Genomic DNA, 14,979 nt, shown 5'->3' on the forward strand with positions numbered 1-14,979 from the left:
GTTCCACTGGGCTTATACCCCAAAGAGATACTAAAGAAGGAAAGGGATTTGTATGTGCCAAAATATTTGTGGCGGCCCTGTTAGTAGTGGCTAGAAAATGGAAAATGAATGGATGCTCATCAATTGGAGAATGGTTGGGTAAATTGTGGTATATGAATGTTATGGAATATTATTTTTCTATAAGAAATGACCAGCAGGATGAATACAGAGAGGTTTGAAGAGACTTACATGAACTGATGCTGAGTGAAATGAGCAGAACCAGGAGATCATTATGTACTTCAACAATGATACTGTATGAGTTTGTATTCTGATGGAAGTGGATTTCTTTGACAAAGAGAAGATCTAAGCTCAGTTTCAATTGATTAATGATGGACAGAAGCAGCTACACCCAAAGAAAGAACACTGGGAAATGAATGTAAACTGTTTGCATTTTTGTTTTTCTTCCCGGGTTGTTTTTACCTTCTGAATCCAATTCTTCCTGTGTAACAAGAGAACTGTTCGGTTCTGCATGCATATATTGTGTCTAGGATATACTGTGACATATTTAACATATATAGGACTGCTTGCCATCTGAAGGAGGGGGTGAAGGGAAGGAGAGAAAAAGAACAGAAGTGAGTGCAAGAGATAATGTTGTAAAGAAATTTTTTTCAAAATAAAAAAAAATCATATTTAAAAAAAAAAGATTTTGAGTTCCAAATTTTTTCTCCCTTCCTCCCCTACTCCATCTCCCCCAAGACAGCAAGCAATCTGATATAGATTATACATGTACAATCGTAAAACACATTTCGATATTAGTTATGTTATGAAAGAAAAATCAGAAAAGGGAAAAGCCACAAGAAAGAAATAGCAACCAACCAACCAACCAACCAAAAAGGTGAAAATACTATGCTTTGTTCTGCATTCAGTCTTAGTAGTTCTCTCCCTGGATGCAGATAGCATTTTCCATCCCAGGTCTTTTGGAATTGTGTTGGATCACTGAGAACAGGTAAGTTTATTATAAATGATCATGACATAGTTTTGCTATAACTATGTACAATGTTCTCCTGGGTTCTGCTCACTTCTATCACTATCAGTTCATGTTAAGTCTTTCCAGGCTTTTCTGAAATAAACCTGCTCATCATTTCTTATAGAAAAGAAATATCCCGTCACATTCATATACCATAATTTAACTACTCCCCAAATGATGGGCATCTACTCAATTTCCAATTCCTTGCCACCACAAAAAAAGCTGCTATAAACATTTTTGCACATGTGGGCTCTTTTCCTCTTTTATGATCCAATAGTGAAATTGCTAGTTCAAAGGGTGTGCACAGTTTTATAGTCCTTTAGGAATCGTTCTAAATTGCTCTCCAGAATGGTTGTATTATTTCACAACTCTACCAACAATGCAATAGTGTCCCAGTTTTCCCACATCCCCTCCAACATTTTTGCCCTCTGATAGGTTTTCATTTTATGCATTCTATATTTCACAGATCATTCTACCCTTCCTCTGTGTACTTCACATGCCACCCTCCCTCATGCCTAGAATTCATATCCTTCATAATCCTGACAGAATCCTCAGCTTCCTTAGGATTCAGCACAGGTACCACTTTTCCCTTAACATCTTGCCCTAATTTCCCCAAGTTGTTCATGTTCTATTTGTCATACTTTTTCTCTTCCCCAAAAGAATTTAAAGAATGTAAAAGACAGGAACTTTGTTATTTTGCTTCCATACTACTAGTTCTAGCATATCTTTGATGAATTAACACTACGATGGTATATGAAACACAAAATAATATAAAATAGTTCCTACACCTTGAAAATAGCTTAATTGCAATGAAAAAGACAAAAGAGGATGAAAAGTCAATTAAAAATTACTTAAATAATGTTGAAAACAACAATAAGGCAATGCCTGATTAAGAAACACATTATATGGTCAAAGGATATGAACAGACAATTCTCAGACGAAGAAATAGTAACTATTTCTAGCCATATGAAAAGATGCTCCAAATCATTATCAATCAGAGAAATGCAAATTAAGACAACTCTGAGATACCACTACACACCTATCAGGCTGGCTAGAATGACAGGGAAAGATAATGTGGAATGTTGGAGGGGATGTGGGAAAACAGGAACACTAATACATGGTTGGTGGAATTGTGAATACATCCAACCATTCTGGAGAGCAATTTGGAACTATGCTCAAAAAGTTATCAAACTGTGCATACCCTTTGATCCAGCAGTGTTACTACTGGGCTTATATCCCAAAGAGATCATAAAGAAGGGAAAGGGACCTGTATGTGCACGAATGTTTGTGGCAGCCCTCTTTATAGTGGCCAGAAACTGGAAAGTGAGTGGATGCCCATCAATTGGAGAATGGCTGAATAAATTGTGGTATATGAATATGGAATATTGTTCTGTAAGACATGACCAATAGGATGATTTCAGAAAGGCCTGGAGAGACTTACATGAACTGCTGCTGAGTAAAACGAGCAGGGCCAGGAGATCATTATATACTTCAACAACAATACTATATGATGACCAATTCTGATGGACCTGGCCATCCTCAGCAATGAGATGAGCTCAATGGAGCAATAATGAACTGAACCAACTATGACCAACAAAAGAACTCTGGGAGATGACTAAGAACCATTACATTGAATTCCCAATCCCTATATTTTTGCCTGCCAGCATTTTGGATTTCCTTCACAGACTAATTGTACAATATTTCAGAATCCGATTCTTTTCGTGCAGCAAAATAATGGTTTGATCATGTATATTTATTGTGTATCTAATTTATACTTTAATATATTTAACATCTACTGGTCATCCTGCCATCTAGGGGAGAGGGTGGGGGGAAGGAGGGGAAAAATTGGAACAAAAGGTTTGGCAATTGTCAATACTGTAAAATTACCCATACATATAACTTGTAAATAAAAGGCTATTAAAAAAAAAAAAAAAAAGAAAAAGAAACACATTTTACAGAAACAAAGAAAAATACAAACTGATCATCAGTGTACTATATTAATAATCCTCTTCTTATTCTGAAGTGACAGCATAAAAGCTGTTTAGGCTTTTAGAAAAAAAGAAGTTGCTAAAATTCTCAACTTTTTAAACTATCAATAACAACTTAAAGCACTGGTAATTCTAAATATCAGTGTGCTAATATTTGCTAATAACCAGTCAATGTGTTGAGAACTGAATTATCTCAATAGTGACATTCTTGCTATAAATGAAGCCAGAAGATATAGTTAAGTTGAAATAAAAAAAAATTTATTAAGTACATACTATGTTTGGCATCATGCCATGAACATATAAAGACAAGAATTAAACAGTCCCTATTTCCAAGGAATAAACTTTATATTCAATCAGGGAAAACAACAGGTATACATAAGTATATGTAAAATTTATACAAGAAAATACAAAGTAAATTTGAAGTTAGACGCTCAGAGGTTGTTTTGGAGATGATTCATGTTACCATGACATAATTAGTGTTATCATGGGTCCTACAGCAAAAATGCATATAACATGAGATGCTTAGTATGGTACAGTGGAATAAACACTAGCTCAAGAGTCAGAAGAATTAAGTTTAATGTACCTCTGATTATTGTCTTGGACAAGTCAATTAACCTCCCTAAATTTTGGTTTCCTCACATAAAGGGGTCCTAGTGGATGGCCTCCACTTTTAGATCTATCATTACAAAAAAGGCTACCAAGAAGATAAATATACCTCAGTCACTAGCATTTTATGCAAAGAATGAGGACAGATAGAATAGGTAAAGGAAACAAACTAGAATAGCCAGCACCAACTCAAGAAAAGTGGAAGCCATGAAGGTCAAGAGAAGAAGGTGCAATTAAGATTAAAAAAAAGAATAAACTATGCTACTGAGGCTGGAAACTACTAAAAGTGGAGAGAAGAAGAGATCCAACATGAACTCTTACAAAAAACTTAAAGTCAGCTTGCCCTCTCAACAGAGATATCCAAATGAGTTCCTTTCATGAATGTAGATATGAACACTCTTTATAATTTAGTCTTAAAGTTTGTAAGAGAAATGACCAGGAACACAAAAAAGATAAAGTGATTTGTTCATGATCACCCTTCTATTATGTGTCAGATGCTGAACCATTTCAAGGCCAGTCTTCTAACTACTAGACTATGATGTTTCTTGAAGATTGACACATGGTTGGTGAAAAATAAATAAATAAATAAAATATACTTTTTTTTACTACTAAAAACAAGATATGTAAAAGTTATCAACTATTGACTCACATGGATACTTTCAATTACTGCAAAAATAAGAGAAACTTACACATATAAAGACATGCTTGATAAAAATATGGAAAGAAAAACAATAGACTTTTGCAAATGATACTCTGATCATCAGGATACCATTATATAATTGATTTAAAAGTCCAGAGAAAACAAAATTCCACTATGATCTTTGTTATAAACAAACAAACAAGATCTGAGCCAGTATTTATTAAGAAATTATACAAAATCAAAACATATAATGTAGTTAGGAATGAAGGTTTTAAGAGTTATGAGATAAAAATGGATTGCCACTTTTAAAAGTAGAAATGTATAAGTGAGATGAGAAAAAAAAAAGAGTTGAAGATTATTAATGCTAAAGCTATGAACTGGGAGACTGAAAAAAATAGTAGGGACATTGACAGAAATAAGTGTGGAAGAAAAGAGGGTCATAAAATCTGTTTTGTACAAATTGAGTTTAAAATACCTCCAGGATCCAGTTTGAAATGTCCAATAAGTAACTCACTAGTTACACTAGTAAGAGACAAAGATCAAAGAGAGACTAGGACAAGATTTATAAATTTGTGAGTCATCAGCATAGAAGTTATAATTAAATCCAAAGGACCTGAAGAGGTGACTGAGGGAAAGTATATAGCAAGAAGGTAGCCCAGGACAGTACCTTAGGGCACAACCAAAGAAAATAAGCTATGCAGACTAAGCCAGAACAAATTAAAGACTGCTCAAAATTTCACACAGTAAAATAATCTTAAATTCCTCAATAGTTAATAAATTTATATTAAGCACTTATGTGCTAGACACTATGATAAAATCTGAAAATACAAATATATATATATATATATATATAAAAGAAAAGATAGTCCCTGTCTTCAAGGAACTTGAAATTTAATGGAGGAAGACAACACACAAAAGTAAACTGAAAAAGAACGGAGGTACTCAATAAGAGGATAGGAGACATGGTGGAGAATAAATGAGATGTCTAAGCAGAACTCTCTCCCAGAACTAACGTATTGGAGTTCATGTCTTCACTCTCCAATCAGACCCACAGAGCTTAGTGACAAGGTAGAGTACCATGACTAATAAGATCTTATTTTATCAGAGGCAAATTGTAGGGAAGGGGGAAGAAACGTGTAAGACTTGAAAAACTTATAGTTCCATTGTTTCCAGCTATTTTCAAACATATCTATTTGCTCACCCATTGCAACTTCCAATTAAACATGTTCAAGATTGAATTCTGATGTGTTAGGACACAACGTTATAATGGAAACAGTACCAGACAGGAAACACCAAAAAGACTAGGATTTAAATCCTAGTACAATGGTATCTCTAAATTGTAAGGAAAAATAATCACTACCCTCTGAAATAAAATTCACACAAAATAAATGCCTAGCCAACTGCATAAATAGTTATCCCCTTGATAAGTATAATTTGAAAAAGTGGACTGGTCCCTAATCTGATCTGAAACAAGAAGTCAACAATTACTGTGTGGTCTATGAATAAGTACTGATGATATACTGAGATGTAGAATATATTTCCTCCCCATCCAGTTCCTTATCTGGAACTGGGAGGAAGGACTGATTAGAAAGGCTTCTGATCAGCTCTCACCTCTCTATAATAATAGCCATGCATTTTAAAGATTTTAAAATAAATTATCTCATTAAAGAAGGGAAAGGGACCTGTATGTGCCAAAATGTTTCTGCCAGCCCTTTTTGTAGTGGCTAGAAACTGGAAACTGAATGGATGCCCATTAATTGGAGAATGGTTGGGTAAATTGTGGTATACGAATGTTATGGAATGTTATTATTCTGTAAGAAATGACCAGCAGGATGAATACAGAGAGGCTTAGAGAGACTTCATGAACTGATGCCAAGTGAAATGAGCAGAACCAGGAGATCATCATACACTTCAAAAACAATTTTTTGTGTGTAGCAAGACAGCTGTATAAATATGTATACATATATTGTATTTAACATATACTTTTAACATATTTAACACGTATAGGACTACCTGTCATCTAGGGGAGGGGGTGGAGGGAAGGAGGGGAAAAGCTGAAGCTGAAGTTTTTGCAAGGGGCAATGTTGAAAAATTACCCAAGCATATGCTTTGTCAATAAAAAGCTATAATAAAAAAAAAAGGAAAAAAAAAAAAGACAAACAGTAACAAAACCAACATACATATATACTCATGAGCTATTTTTAACAATTAGTATAATAAATATTAGTTATTATTTTTATCTAAAAACATTATCTCTATATTAGATCCTCCTTTTCCTTGTTTCAAGAAACAGGAAAAAGGTTGATACTAGAACTCCTTTTGCTGGCAAAGGAAGCAAAACCATCCTGCTTTTTTCCCTTGAGAGAAAAAAGCAATGGACTTAAGAATCAGAAGTGGATTTGGACCCTTCTTCTGCTACTTAACTAGCTACATGACCTTGGATATCACTTAAACTCTTTTGTCTCAGTCCTGGCTATAAAATCGGTAGGGTAATATAGTTTGCTGTCTACTTTATAGGACTTTTGGGAAGATCAAATAATGTATGTGAAAGTTATTTTGTAACTATAAAAAGTAATATAACTCAGGCTATTATTACTGTCGGAATATGCAGAGGCAGCATGCATTGTGCACATGGTCCCAGAAGCCCATAGTCTCACCCTTGTTCCTGGCAAGTCATCACTTGAGAAAAAAATAAAAGGTTACAGAGGGTGGCTAGAGGCGCAATGCATGCAGGGTCAGGTTTTGGAATCAGGAAGAACTAAATCCAAAAGCAGCCTCAGATACTTCGTGACCCTGGGCAAGTCATTTAACCCTCTGTCTCAGTTTCCTCCCTCTGTAAAATGAACTAGAGAAGGAAATTGGCAATCCCAAGAAAACCTCAAATGGAGTCACATTTGGACGCAACTGAAAACTAAACTGAACTAAATTCTCTAGCTTCCTTCATTTGAAAGCCCCAAATACTATCTCACTAGTTTCTCAAGGCAATGGCCATTTTGAATGACTATTTTTCTTCAACCTTTCCACCATAAACATGATAAACATGTTCATTTCTCTTTTTTTCTGAAAGACAAACACACAAAAAACCTGGAATGGTGTATTTTCCCCTTGAATTTTTCACTAAGCTTTTATCACCAACCTTTTATATGTGTGTATGTGTGTGTGTAATCTATCACAGGGATACAGAGATAAAGCTGTGTAGGCATGGATATATCTATAGGTATGTTATCTTCCATTGTGTATATATGTTCCCTATTAGCTGAAAGACAGGGACAGCTTCACTTATCTTTTTGTATCTACTGCTTGAAAGTATCTAGTGCATAATAGGAGCTCAATACTTGTTCCCTTTCCTGCTCGAATGCTTACTGATTAAACGGAGTCTTGGTCTTATATATCTTTATTAATTATCTCTATATCTTGGGTACCAATTCCTTTTCAGACATATATGACATTCCCTACCCCACCCTACTCTCCATGTTTGTCCTTATCCTAGATACAATAATTTTGTTTTTGAAAAAGCTTTTCAATTTCATGTAGTTGAAACTATTTTATTTTTTGTGACCATCTCTAACTTTTATTTGGTTGAGAATTGTTCCCCTAGTCATAACTTGATAAAGTATTTCATCTGATTATCTCCTAATATTTTTATAATGTGATTGTTTATAAGAACACTGCATCTCCATTTTGAGTTTAATGTAATATGTCATGTAAGATGTTGGGCTAATTTCTATCAAACTGCTTTCTTGTTTTCCTAGATCAGGAATCCTTACCCAAATAATTCATGATTTTGGCAATTAATTGTTAAACATTTATTAAGAAACTATCATAGGTGAAATGCTCACTTCAGGGGGTGAGATGAAAAACTGAAAATCCTTTAGTATTTCTAAAAAATTACTCTCCTCCATCTCTTAATTTTTCTCCACTGCTGACTTATCAGAATATCTAAACATGTAATTCAACCCTCAGTACATATAAAAAGAGGTTGGGGAGGATATTAGAGAAGTTAAACAGGTTAAGTGAATCACTGAGATTGAGAAGTATAGAAATACGAGGATTAGAGTTGGCCAAGGAAAAATGAAAAATTTAGAGGATGGCCAAAAAGTGAAGGAAAAAAGGTACCAGGAAAGACAACAATTATTGAGGGAGAAAAATAATGGAGATGATGGCCAAAGGAATACAGAGAAAAACACCAAGATATCAGTAGAAGTGTAAAAAATGCCTCAATGGCCTCTAAATGCTTTGAATTCCGTAAAATGTCAAATGAAAAAATTCAACAAATACTTAACTAAGCATCTAAACTATACACTGCAACTTTAAGCAAATAACCTATTTCCTTATCTATAACTTCTAATATATTATCTATAACCAACTTCTGTTTTGTGAATATCAAATGACAGTATATGAAAGCAATAACCATTAAGGACTATATAAATCCAACAGTAATGTTATTACAACTGAAGTTCATCTATCTTAAAAGTACAGCTAAAGGCCTACTTTCCTTCACAAATGCAACAATCAATTTTCTCACACCTTGGAAACATCCTTAGAATTATTCTCGTTCCCAGAATCATAAATTTACAGTTGGGTAAGAACTTCTTCATTTTGGAGATGAGGAAACTGAGACACAAAGATCACACTATTCGACCAATGTCAGAGTTAGTAATTAGGGGAAAGGGAAGAAAAGAGAATAAGTATTTATATAATATCTACTACATGCCAGGCCCTATGATAAATAGTTTTTGCATTTTTAAATCACTAATATCAAATCTGATTCTCCCAACAACCCTATGAGGATGATGCTATTATTTCCCTGTTTTATACTTGAGGCTGACTGAGGATAAGTAACTCGCCAGTCACACATGTTAATAAAGCCTATGAGGTCAGCCTGGAAATAAGGAAATAAAGTCTTCCTACCTCTAGGTTAGTGCTTTTTCCACTGAGCCATTAGTAGCCTCAGGTAGTAGCAGTGCTGGGAATACTCTGGCTTAATATTTAGTGTTTTCTGCATTCATTACTCAAGGCTTCCAGTATCTCATATCTTCTTTCCCAAATTTGATAATTTGGTTTTATTTTCTGATTATTTTGTTTCAACATCTAAGAATGAGCTGGATCACACAATAGTCCCTTATTTAAAATGTTTGTTGGAAAAAACTGAATGGCAGGAGAAGATAGAAATTTTCTGAAATGATTTGCATACAAATTTGTTTTTCTTAATTATATCTATTACAAGGGTGGTTGGTTTGATTTGGGGAGAAGACAAAAAAGGGAAAAGATAGTTGCAAAAAAAAAAAAAGAGAATCAATAAAATATTTTAAAACTATACAGAAGAAAATGAAAAGTTCAAAAGATGACATGAATGAGTAAATTTTGTTATAGTGGTATGGTAATTAACTGGAACAAAGTTAACTAATTTATTGAGTTAAACACATTAAAAACAATTTAATATATAATAAGTCTTCCATTTGTCAAAAATCACTTGGTATTGAATTCAGAAGACTGACAAATTTTTTAATTCTTCATCATGACACTGAATGTTAAGACTGACAAACAATTCATTTTTCAAAGTCCAGTTTTTTTTTTTAAGATTTTAAATCAAGCAAGTTCCCAGGCCATTGAAAGATTAATTTTTTAATCTTCAGTTGGCATGTGGCAAGGTGTTAATTTTATGTTAAGGTATTCTATTTCCATCTTGGAATTTCCACAATTCTAGAATCAATTATGCTCTAGATCACTGATCAAGAGTTCATTATTCTTTTAGTGGGGAATAACACTTATAGGCTCATAGAAAGAAAAAAAAAAATCTGGTGTGATTGGGGTGTGTGTGTGTGTGTGTTTTACAATTTGATGAAGTTGTTTTTTATAATTGCTACAGGTGTATTGAGATTTCTAAAATAACAGTTTGGGCATAGATTTTAATTAAGAAGTAAATCTCATCAGTAAAAATAGCCTTTTCCAAATTATCAATACTTAAGTCTTTATATAGTCTTGCCTATTTTAAGCATTTTTTCTTTCAGCGCAAGAGTCAAATTTTTATTTTTTAAACAGATCGTGATCTCTCTGTTCTTCCAATTTCACATAATGGAAACATAATTATCCCACATAATGGAAACATCTATAGCAAATTTTCTGGTTACCAGGTCTTTTTGAAAGTCTTTGTTTTCTTGATATTAGAATGTTTTGCAGCTAAATGTCAATTCCTAACATTGTTTTTTGTATATTGGACCACATTTTTCTTTGCATTTCAGTGTGACTGATCCTTATGGGAACTGACTTGATGTCCAGGCCAAGAAGTACTACAATATCTCTAATATTATCAAAGTGTGCTTTTTAAAAACTACAACTTTTGCATTATTTCCTTAGACTAATGTTCATTTTTAATAACCAGCAAAAACAACAAAGAGAGCAATACAACATTTATGCGTGCCACTAAATCAAATGACAGAATTAAAGCTGAAAATGGGCAAAGAAAAATCAACTACATCTAGTTTTATCTGATCAAGGTTAAGACATTCTGAGCCATCACAATGTCTGCATAAGCACATATAAATGACCTTTGCTGTCACAAGATCAAAGCCTAGAATAATAACTAGATTTGTGATTTTGTTATAGTGAACCCTAAGGTAAGGATACCTCCTTTATTAATTCAGATTATCACCCCCTCCACTTAAAATAGTTATGTAATGAGAGGTTAAATGATCTGAATCTAGGTTTTTCGGTCTTTCAGGGCTAACAATTTCAAAATACTGCCTCTTAAAATGAAATCATACCAAAATGCCTGCTAGTAACAAGTAATTTATACACAACTATGTACAATCCAACACACAAACTGCCCTAATTCCAAGTCACCTTTCCTGGTTTGATAATTACTGAGAAACAACCTCAAAGAAAAGTTCAAATTCCTTTTTCCTATCCCTTTTAAGTCACAGGTGGATTCCTAATCATTATTGTTGGAAAACAACTCGTGGTAAGTCAATAACTTTATTTCTATTCAAAGGATAGCATCATTATAACTTGTTTGAAATAGAGATTATCCCCTTAGGCACAGTAACCACATTCTATAAGGTTTAAAACCCTGAGAAGCTAGCACCTAACTATTGGTCACCCAGTTACTTCAGATAAAATTCTTCACTACAGTCACCTTTTCTATCATTTGCATCTGTAATCATCCTTCAACCACCACTACCACTAGGGCAGCTCCAATTATCCTTTGGAGGGATTGCAAACTTTCTCCTATTTACAACCTGCCTCCAACTGGATCAAGGCCACCTGCCTTCTTCCTACTGATTAACCACTGAAATTGGATCAGTGAATAGTGTTTCTTCAATTCTGCCTAAAAGCATTCACTTCCACTATCCTGGGTGAATTGAAAATACATATTTTCAATTCAATAGAAATTTATTAAGCATCTACTACTCAGGTTCTTAATAAGCAAGGTACTAGAAATACAAAAATGTTCCTGAAAATGTCCCTGCCCTCTAAATTACATTCTAGAGGAGAAATAAAACATTTAAGCTTATGATAAGTAAACACAATTTGCTTTTTCAATAAATGCTAACAACTTTGGTGATCAAGAAAGGTTCTAGCAGAAAACGGAAAACTTCTAAAAGAAAGCTTGAGATTTTAATAGGGAATAAATGATCAGGTGAGTTTAATTCAAGGGTTTAGTAACCTTAAGTAAGTTGGTCTACTCCATCAGAATAATAAAAATTTTAACAGATATTTATTTGCACTTTGATCTGTATTTTTTTTATTTTTTATGATGCCTTATTTTTATGATGTTTTATTTTTATGATGCCTGTATATTTTTGTCTCCTCTCTAGATAGTAATCTCAAGGACCATATTTTATCTCCTTTCCTAAGTACTCCTACAATATTTAGTACAAGTGTTCTTCATAAAATTGGCTCTCAAATATGTAATTGATAAAAGTACTGCACTAGATTACTTAACAATTACTGTTTTCCACAAACACATAACATTATTTTAAAGTAATATTTCAGGTCAAATATTAAGGTTATCTTAGCCCCTGTACTATTTAAAAGGAACAGTATTGGCAACAAGCATAAAAGGGAAAGAAGAAGAGCATCCAAACCCATAATTCTTCAGAAAGATATATGTGGTGAACTACTAATTCCAAATTGGATTTTAGCTTCATACAGAACAGATCATTTTGGAGCCAAATATAATTACTCAAAAATCTGGGCAAACCATCTGCAGAAAAAACAGGTGGAAAAAATCTATTGCCCTCACAATGACATATAATTGAACCAAAAATCTATATAGTTTATTAGCATTAATCTTGTTCATATACATCAAATGGACAAGAGATTTTGGATTACTTTTGACACGTTGCAAAGGGAATATGGAATTTGAGGGGAAATATATTAAAGAAGATAGGTTGGGATTGGGCAGAAGTGAGATATAAGTGATTTGACATTCCATAAGCTCTTTTGATATCCTCATTCTAACAAGGGAAAGGAAGGAAAAGTCCTTAACATTTCAGAAGGCTCTGTGTGTAGTATTTATGGTAGTTCATGGGGTAGGAGTGGTACATACTTCGAAGGTATGGATGGGTTGTGATCTGTACCCGTAGAGGACTACATACAGTTTTCTTACACCAAATACCAACGCTTCCAGAATGCTTTCTTGAAATTAAACTAAGAAGATAATCAGCTTCTGCCCCAAATCCTTCTGAGCTGTCTCAAGTCTTAAGAGCCTCCTTCAGCCTGCCCAATTACTCTACTAATTTTCCTACTTCTTCCCCCATTCTTATCCCACAAACATTCCTCTTCTCCACTAATCATGAAACCCATGTGCTTAAACATAACAATTTAATCCAATAAGCACATGAGGCAATTTGATTTCTGCCAGAGAAAATGCAGTAATCACTACTCAAAACAATCTCTCGATCATTTTCAAAAATAAAAACAGCAAAAACAAGAAAAAATAAGGGAAGAGCAAAAACAAAACAAACAAAAACAAATCCAAATCTACATTTGCCCTGTTTTGTATAAATCACAAGAAAGCGTATATGTATATAAAGATCCTCTGAAAATCCTACTATAAGGCAGTAGGGAGGAGGAAGTATTTTGCAATTAAGTACCCTAAGTAGCTTAAAGATAATTTTTAAAGGATTACTATTTTCCCCAATTCTCTAGCTTTATAATCGAGGCAGCCATCAGGACTTTCCCTGGATCCCCACGCTTCGGCCCCTCCCACCACCACCGCGCTCTACCTCCTCCCCTCCAGCGGGCTTCCATCCTCCACTTCTCTCCGCACGTCACACCTCCCAACCTTGACGTTCACAGCCATGCCGGCACACGAATCGCCATTTATCCGCGCTCTAGTCACAAGTGCTTCTGTCATGCCTATAATTACCACACCCCCATCGGCCTTTTCAGGCCCGTGTTGTTATGACATCTGTCGCCGTAGCCGCGCCCCACCCCCCCGGCGCGCCTCCCTCCTTCGGCCCCCCCCCCCCCCCCCCAAAGGATCTATCCGCTCCAGTTCTGGGAGGGGGGTGGGTGGGGGCGCTCGAACTTGTGAATTCCCACTCAGACTGTCCCTTCCTGTCCAGATTAACAGGATCTCGCGCGCGCGCGCACACGCACAACCACACTCACACACCGCCCTTGGTCTCCTGCCTATGACAGCCTCCTCTGGCGTCCCCCCTCCCGCCCCCCAATCTACCACGCAGACACCACCGCGTCCGTGCTCGCCCTCCCCGATGCCGACGCCCCTACGGGCGCCCAGTCCTAGCTCCCCTCCCCCACGCACCTCCTCCTCCTTTCCTCCCCCTCCTCCTCCTCCTCCTCTCGTCGCTGCCGCAGCTGATCCGCCGCAGCCGGCGTTCCTGACTGTGACGAGCACTTGAGGGCCCAGCCGCAGGCCGGCCGGGCCTCCGCAGCGCTGCCGTTAGCTGCGCGGCTACAAGACGAGGAGGCGCCAGCTGACAGGGCCCAGGGACCCGAGCTCGCGTCCTCCCAGCCCCCGCCCCCGCCCCGGGGCCTCTCCCTATTCCCCGCGGGAGGACAGTCCGGAATGGGGGGTGGGGGGGGATTAGAGAAAGAGCGGAGGGGGAGGGAGAAAGAAAAAGAGGGAGGATCCCTGCGGACGCCTGGCCCTCCCCAACTGCCGACACCCGCGCACACACCTGGTTCCGTGGCAGCCGATCTCGAGCGCAAGATGGGTTAAGTGGGGGCGTCAAGCGATCACCGGTTCTCTCGATCGCACAACAGGCTTGCGGCTTCAGCGGCGTTCACAAGGCCTCGCTCGCTCTCCGCCGCCGCCGCGTACCGAGCGAGCAGCGAGACCAGAGAAGCCGGCGTTCGGAGCGCGCCTGCGTGATAACACCCACAGACGTCGGAGGTGGGGAGGTGGGAGGGAGGGACGAGAGGGAGGGAGAGACAAGAGGGAGGGAGAAAGTCGTTTCTACGCCTGCGCATTCCCTTTCTGTGACCAGAACCCAGGAGGGGTTGCTGGGAGTGGTAGTTCCACCCACCGTGGTTGGCCTCTGATCCGCAGACCCTCCCCCATCTATCTACTTCTGTTAAAAAGAAGAAAAGCCAGAGTCAGTCTAGCTCGGAAAAAGGGATGGGCTGAGAATGAAGTCAGCAGTCGTTGATTTATGTGGGGCTGGAAGGATCTGGCGATTAGGAAGACTGATAAGGGAGAAGGCAGGCGCAACTAGTGTTGTAGGGAAGGGAAAGGAGCGGGGCCCGCCAGAGCAGCGGAGACGTTCGGA

At 36.9% G+C, this 14,979-nt stretch overlaps 1 protein-coding gene across 2 annotated transcripts in view; it reads right to left on the bottom strand.

The window, feature by feature from the left end:
- KPNA1 (karyopherin subunit alpha 1) overlaps positions 1-14,514 on the bottom strand; it is a 92,462-nt gene extending 77,948 nt beyond the window's left edge. The window contains exon 1 of one of the 2 annotated variants that reach the window (XM_012544554.3): positions 14,389-14,514. Coding sequence is in view for 1 of the 2 variants with exons in the window: in XM_031959732.1 (XP_031815592.1) it covers positions 13,471-13,495 (25 nt within the window). In the remaining variant the exon portion in view is untranslated. Of the gene's footprint in view, positions 1-13,470; positions 13,611-14,388 lie in introns of those variants that run through there. The other variant, XM_031959732.1, reaches the window with a different exon arrangement.
- Positions 14,515-14,979: the final 465 nt, after the last annotated feature.

The sequence above is a fragment of the Sarcophilus harrisii genome, chromosome 3 (genome assembly GCF_902635505.1).
Source record: "Sarcophilus harrisii chromosome 3, mSarHar1.11, whole genome shotgun sequence".
NCBI classification, from domain to species: domain Eukaryota; kingdom Metazoa; phylum Chordata; class Mammalia; order Dasyuromorphia; family Dasyuridae; genus Sarcophilus; species Sarcophilus harrisii.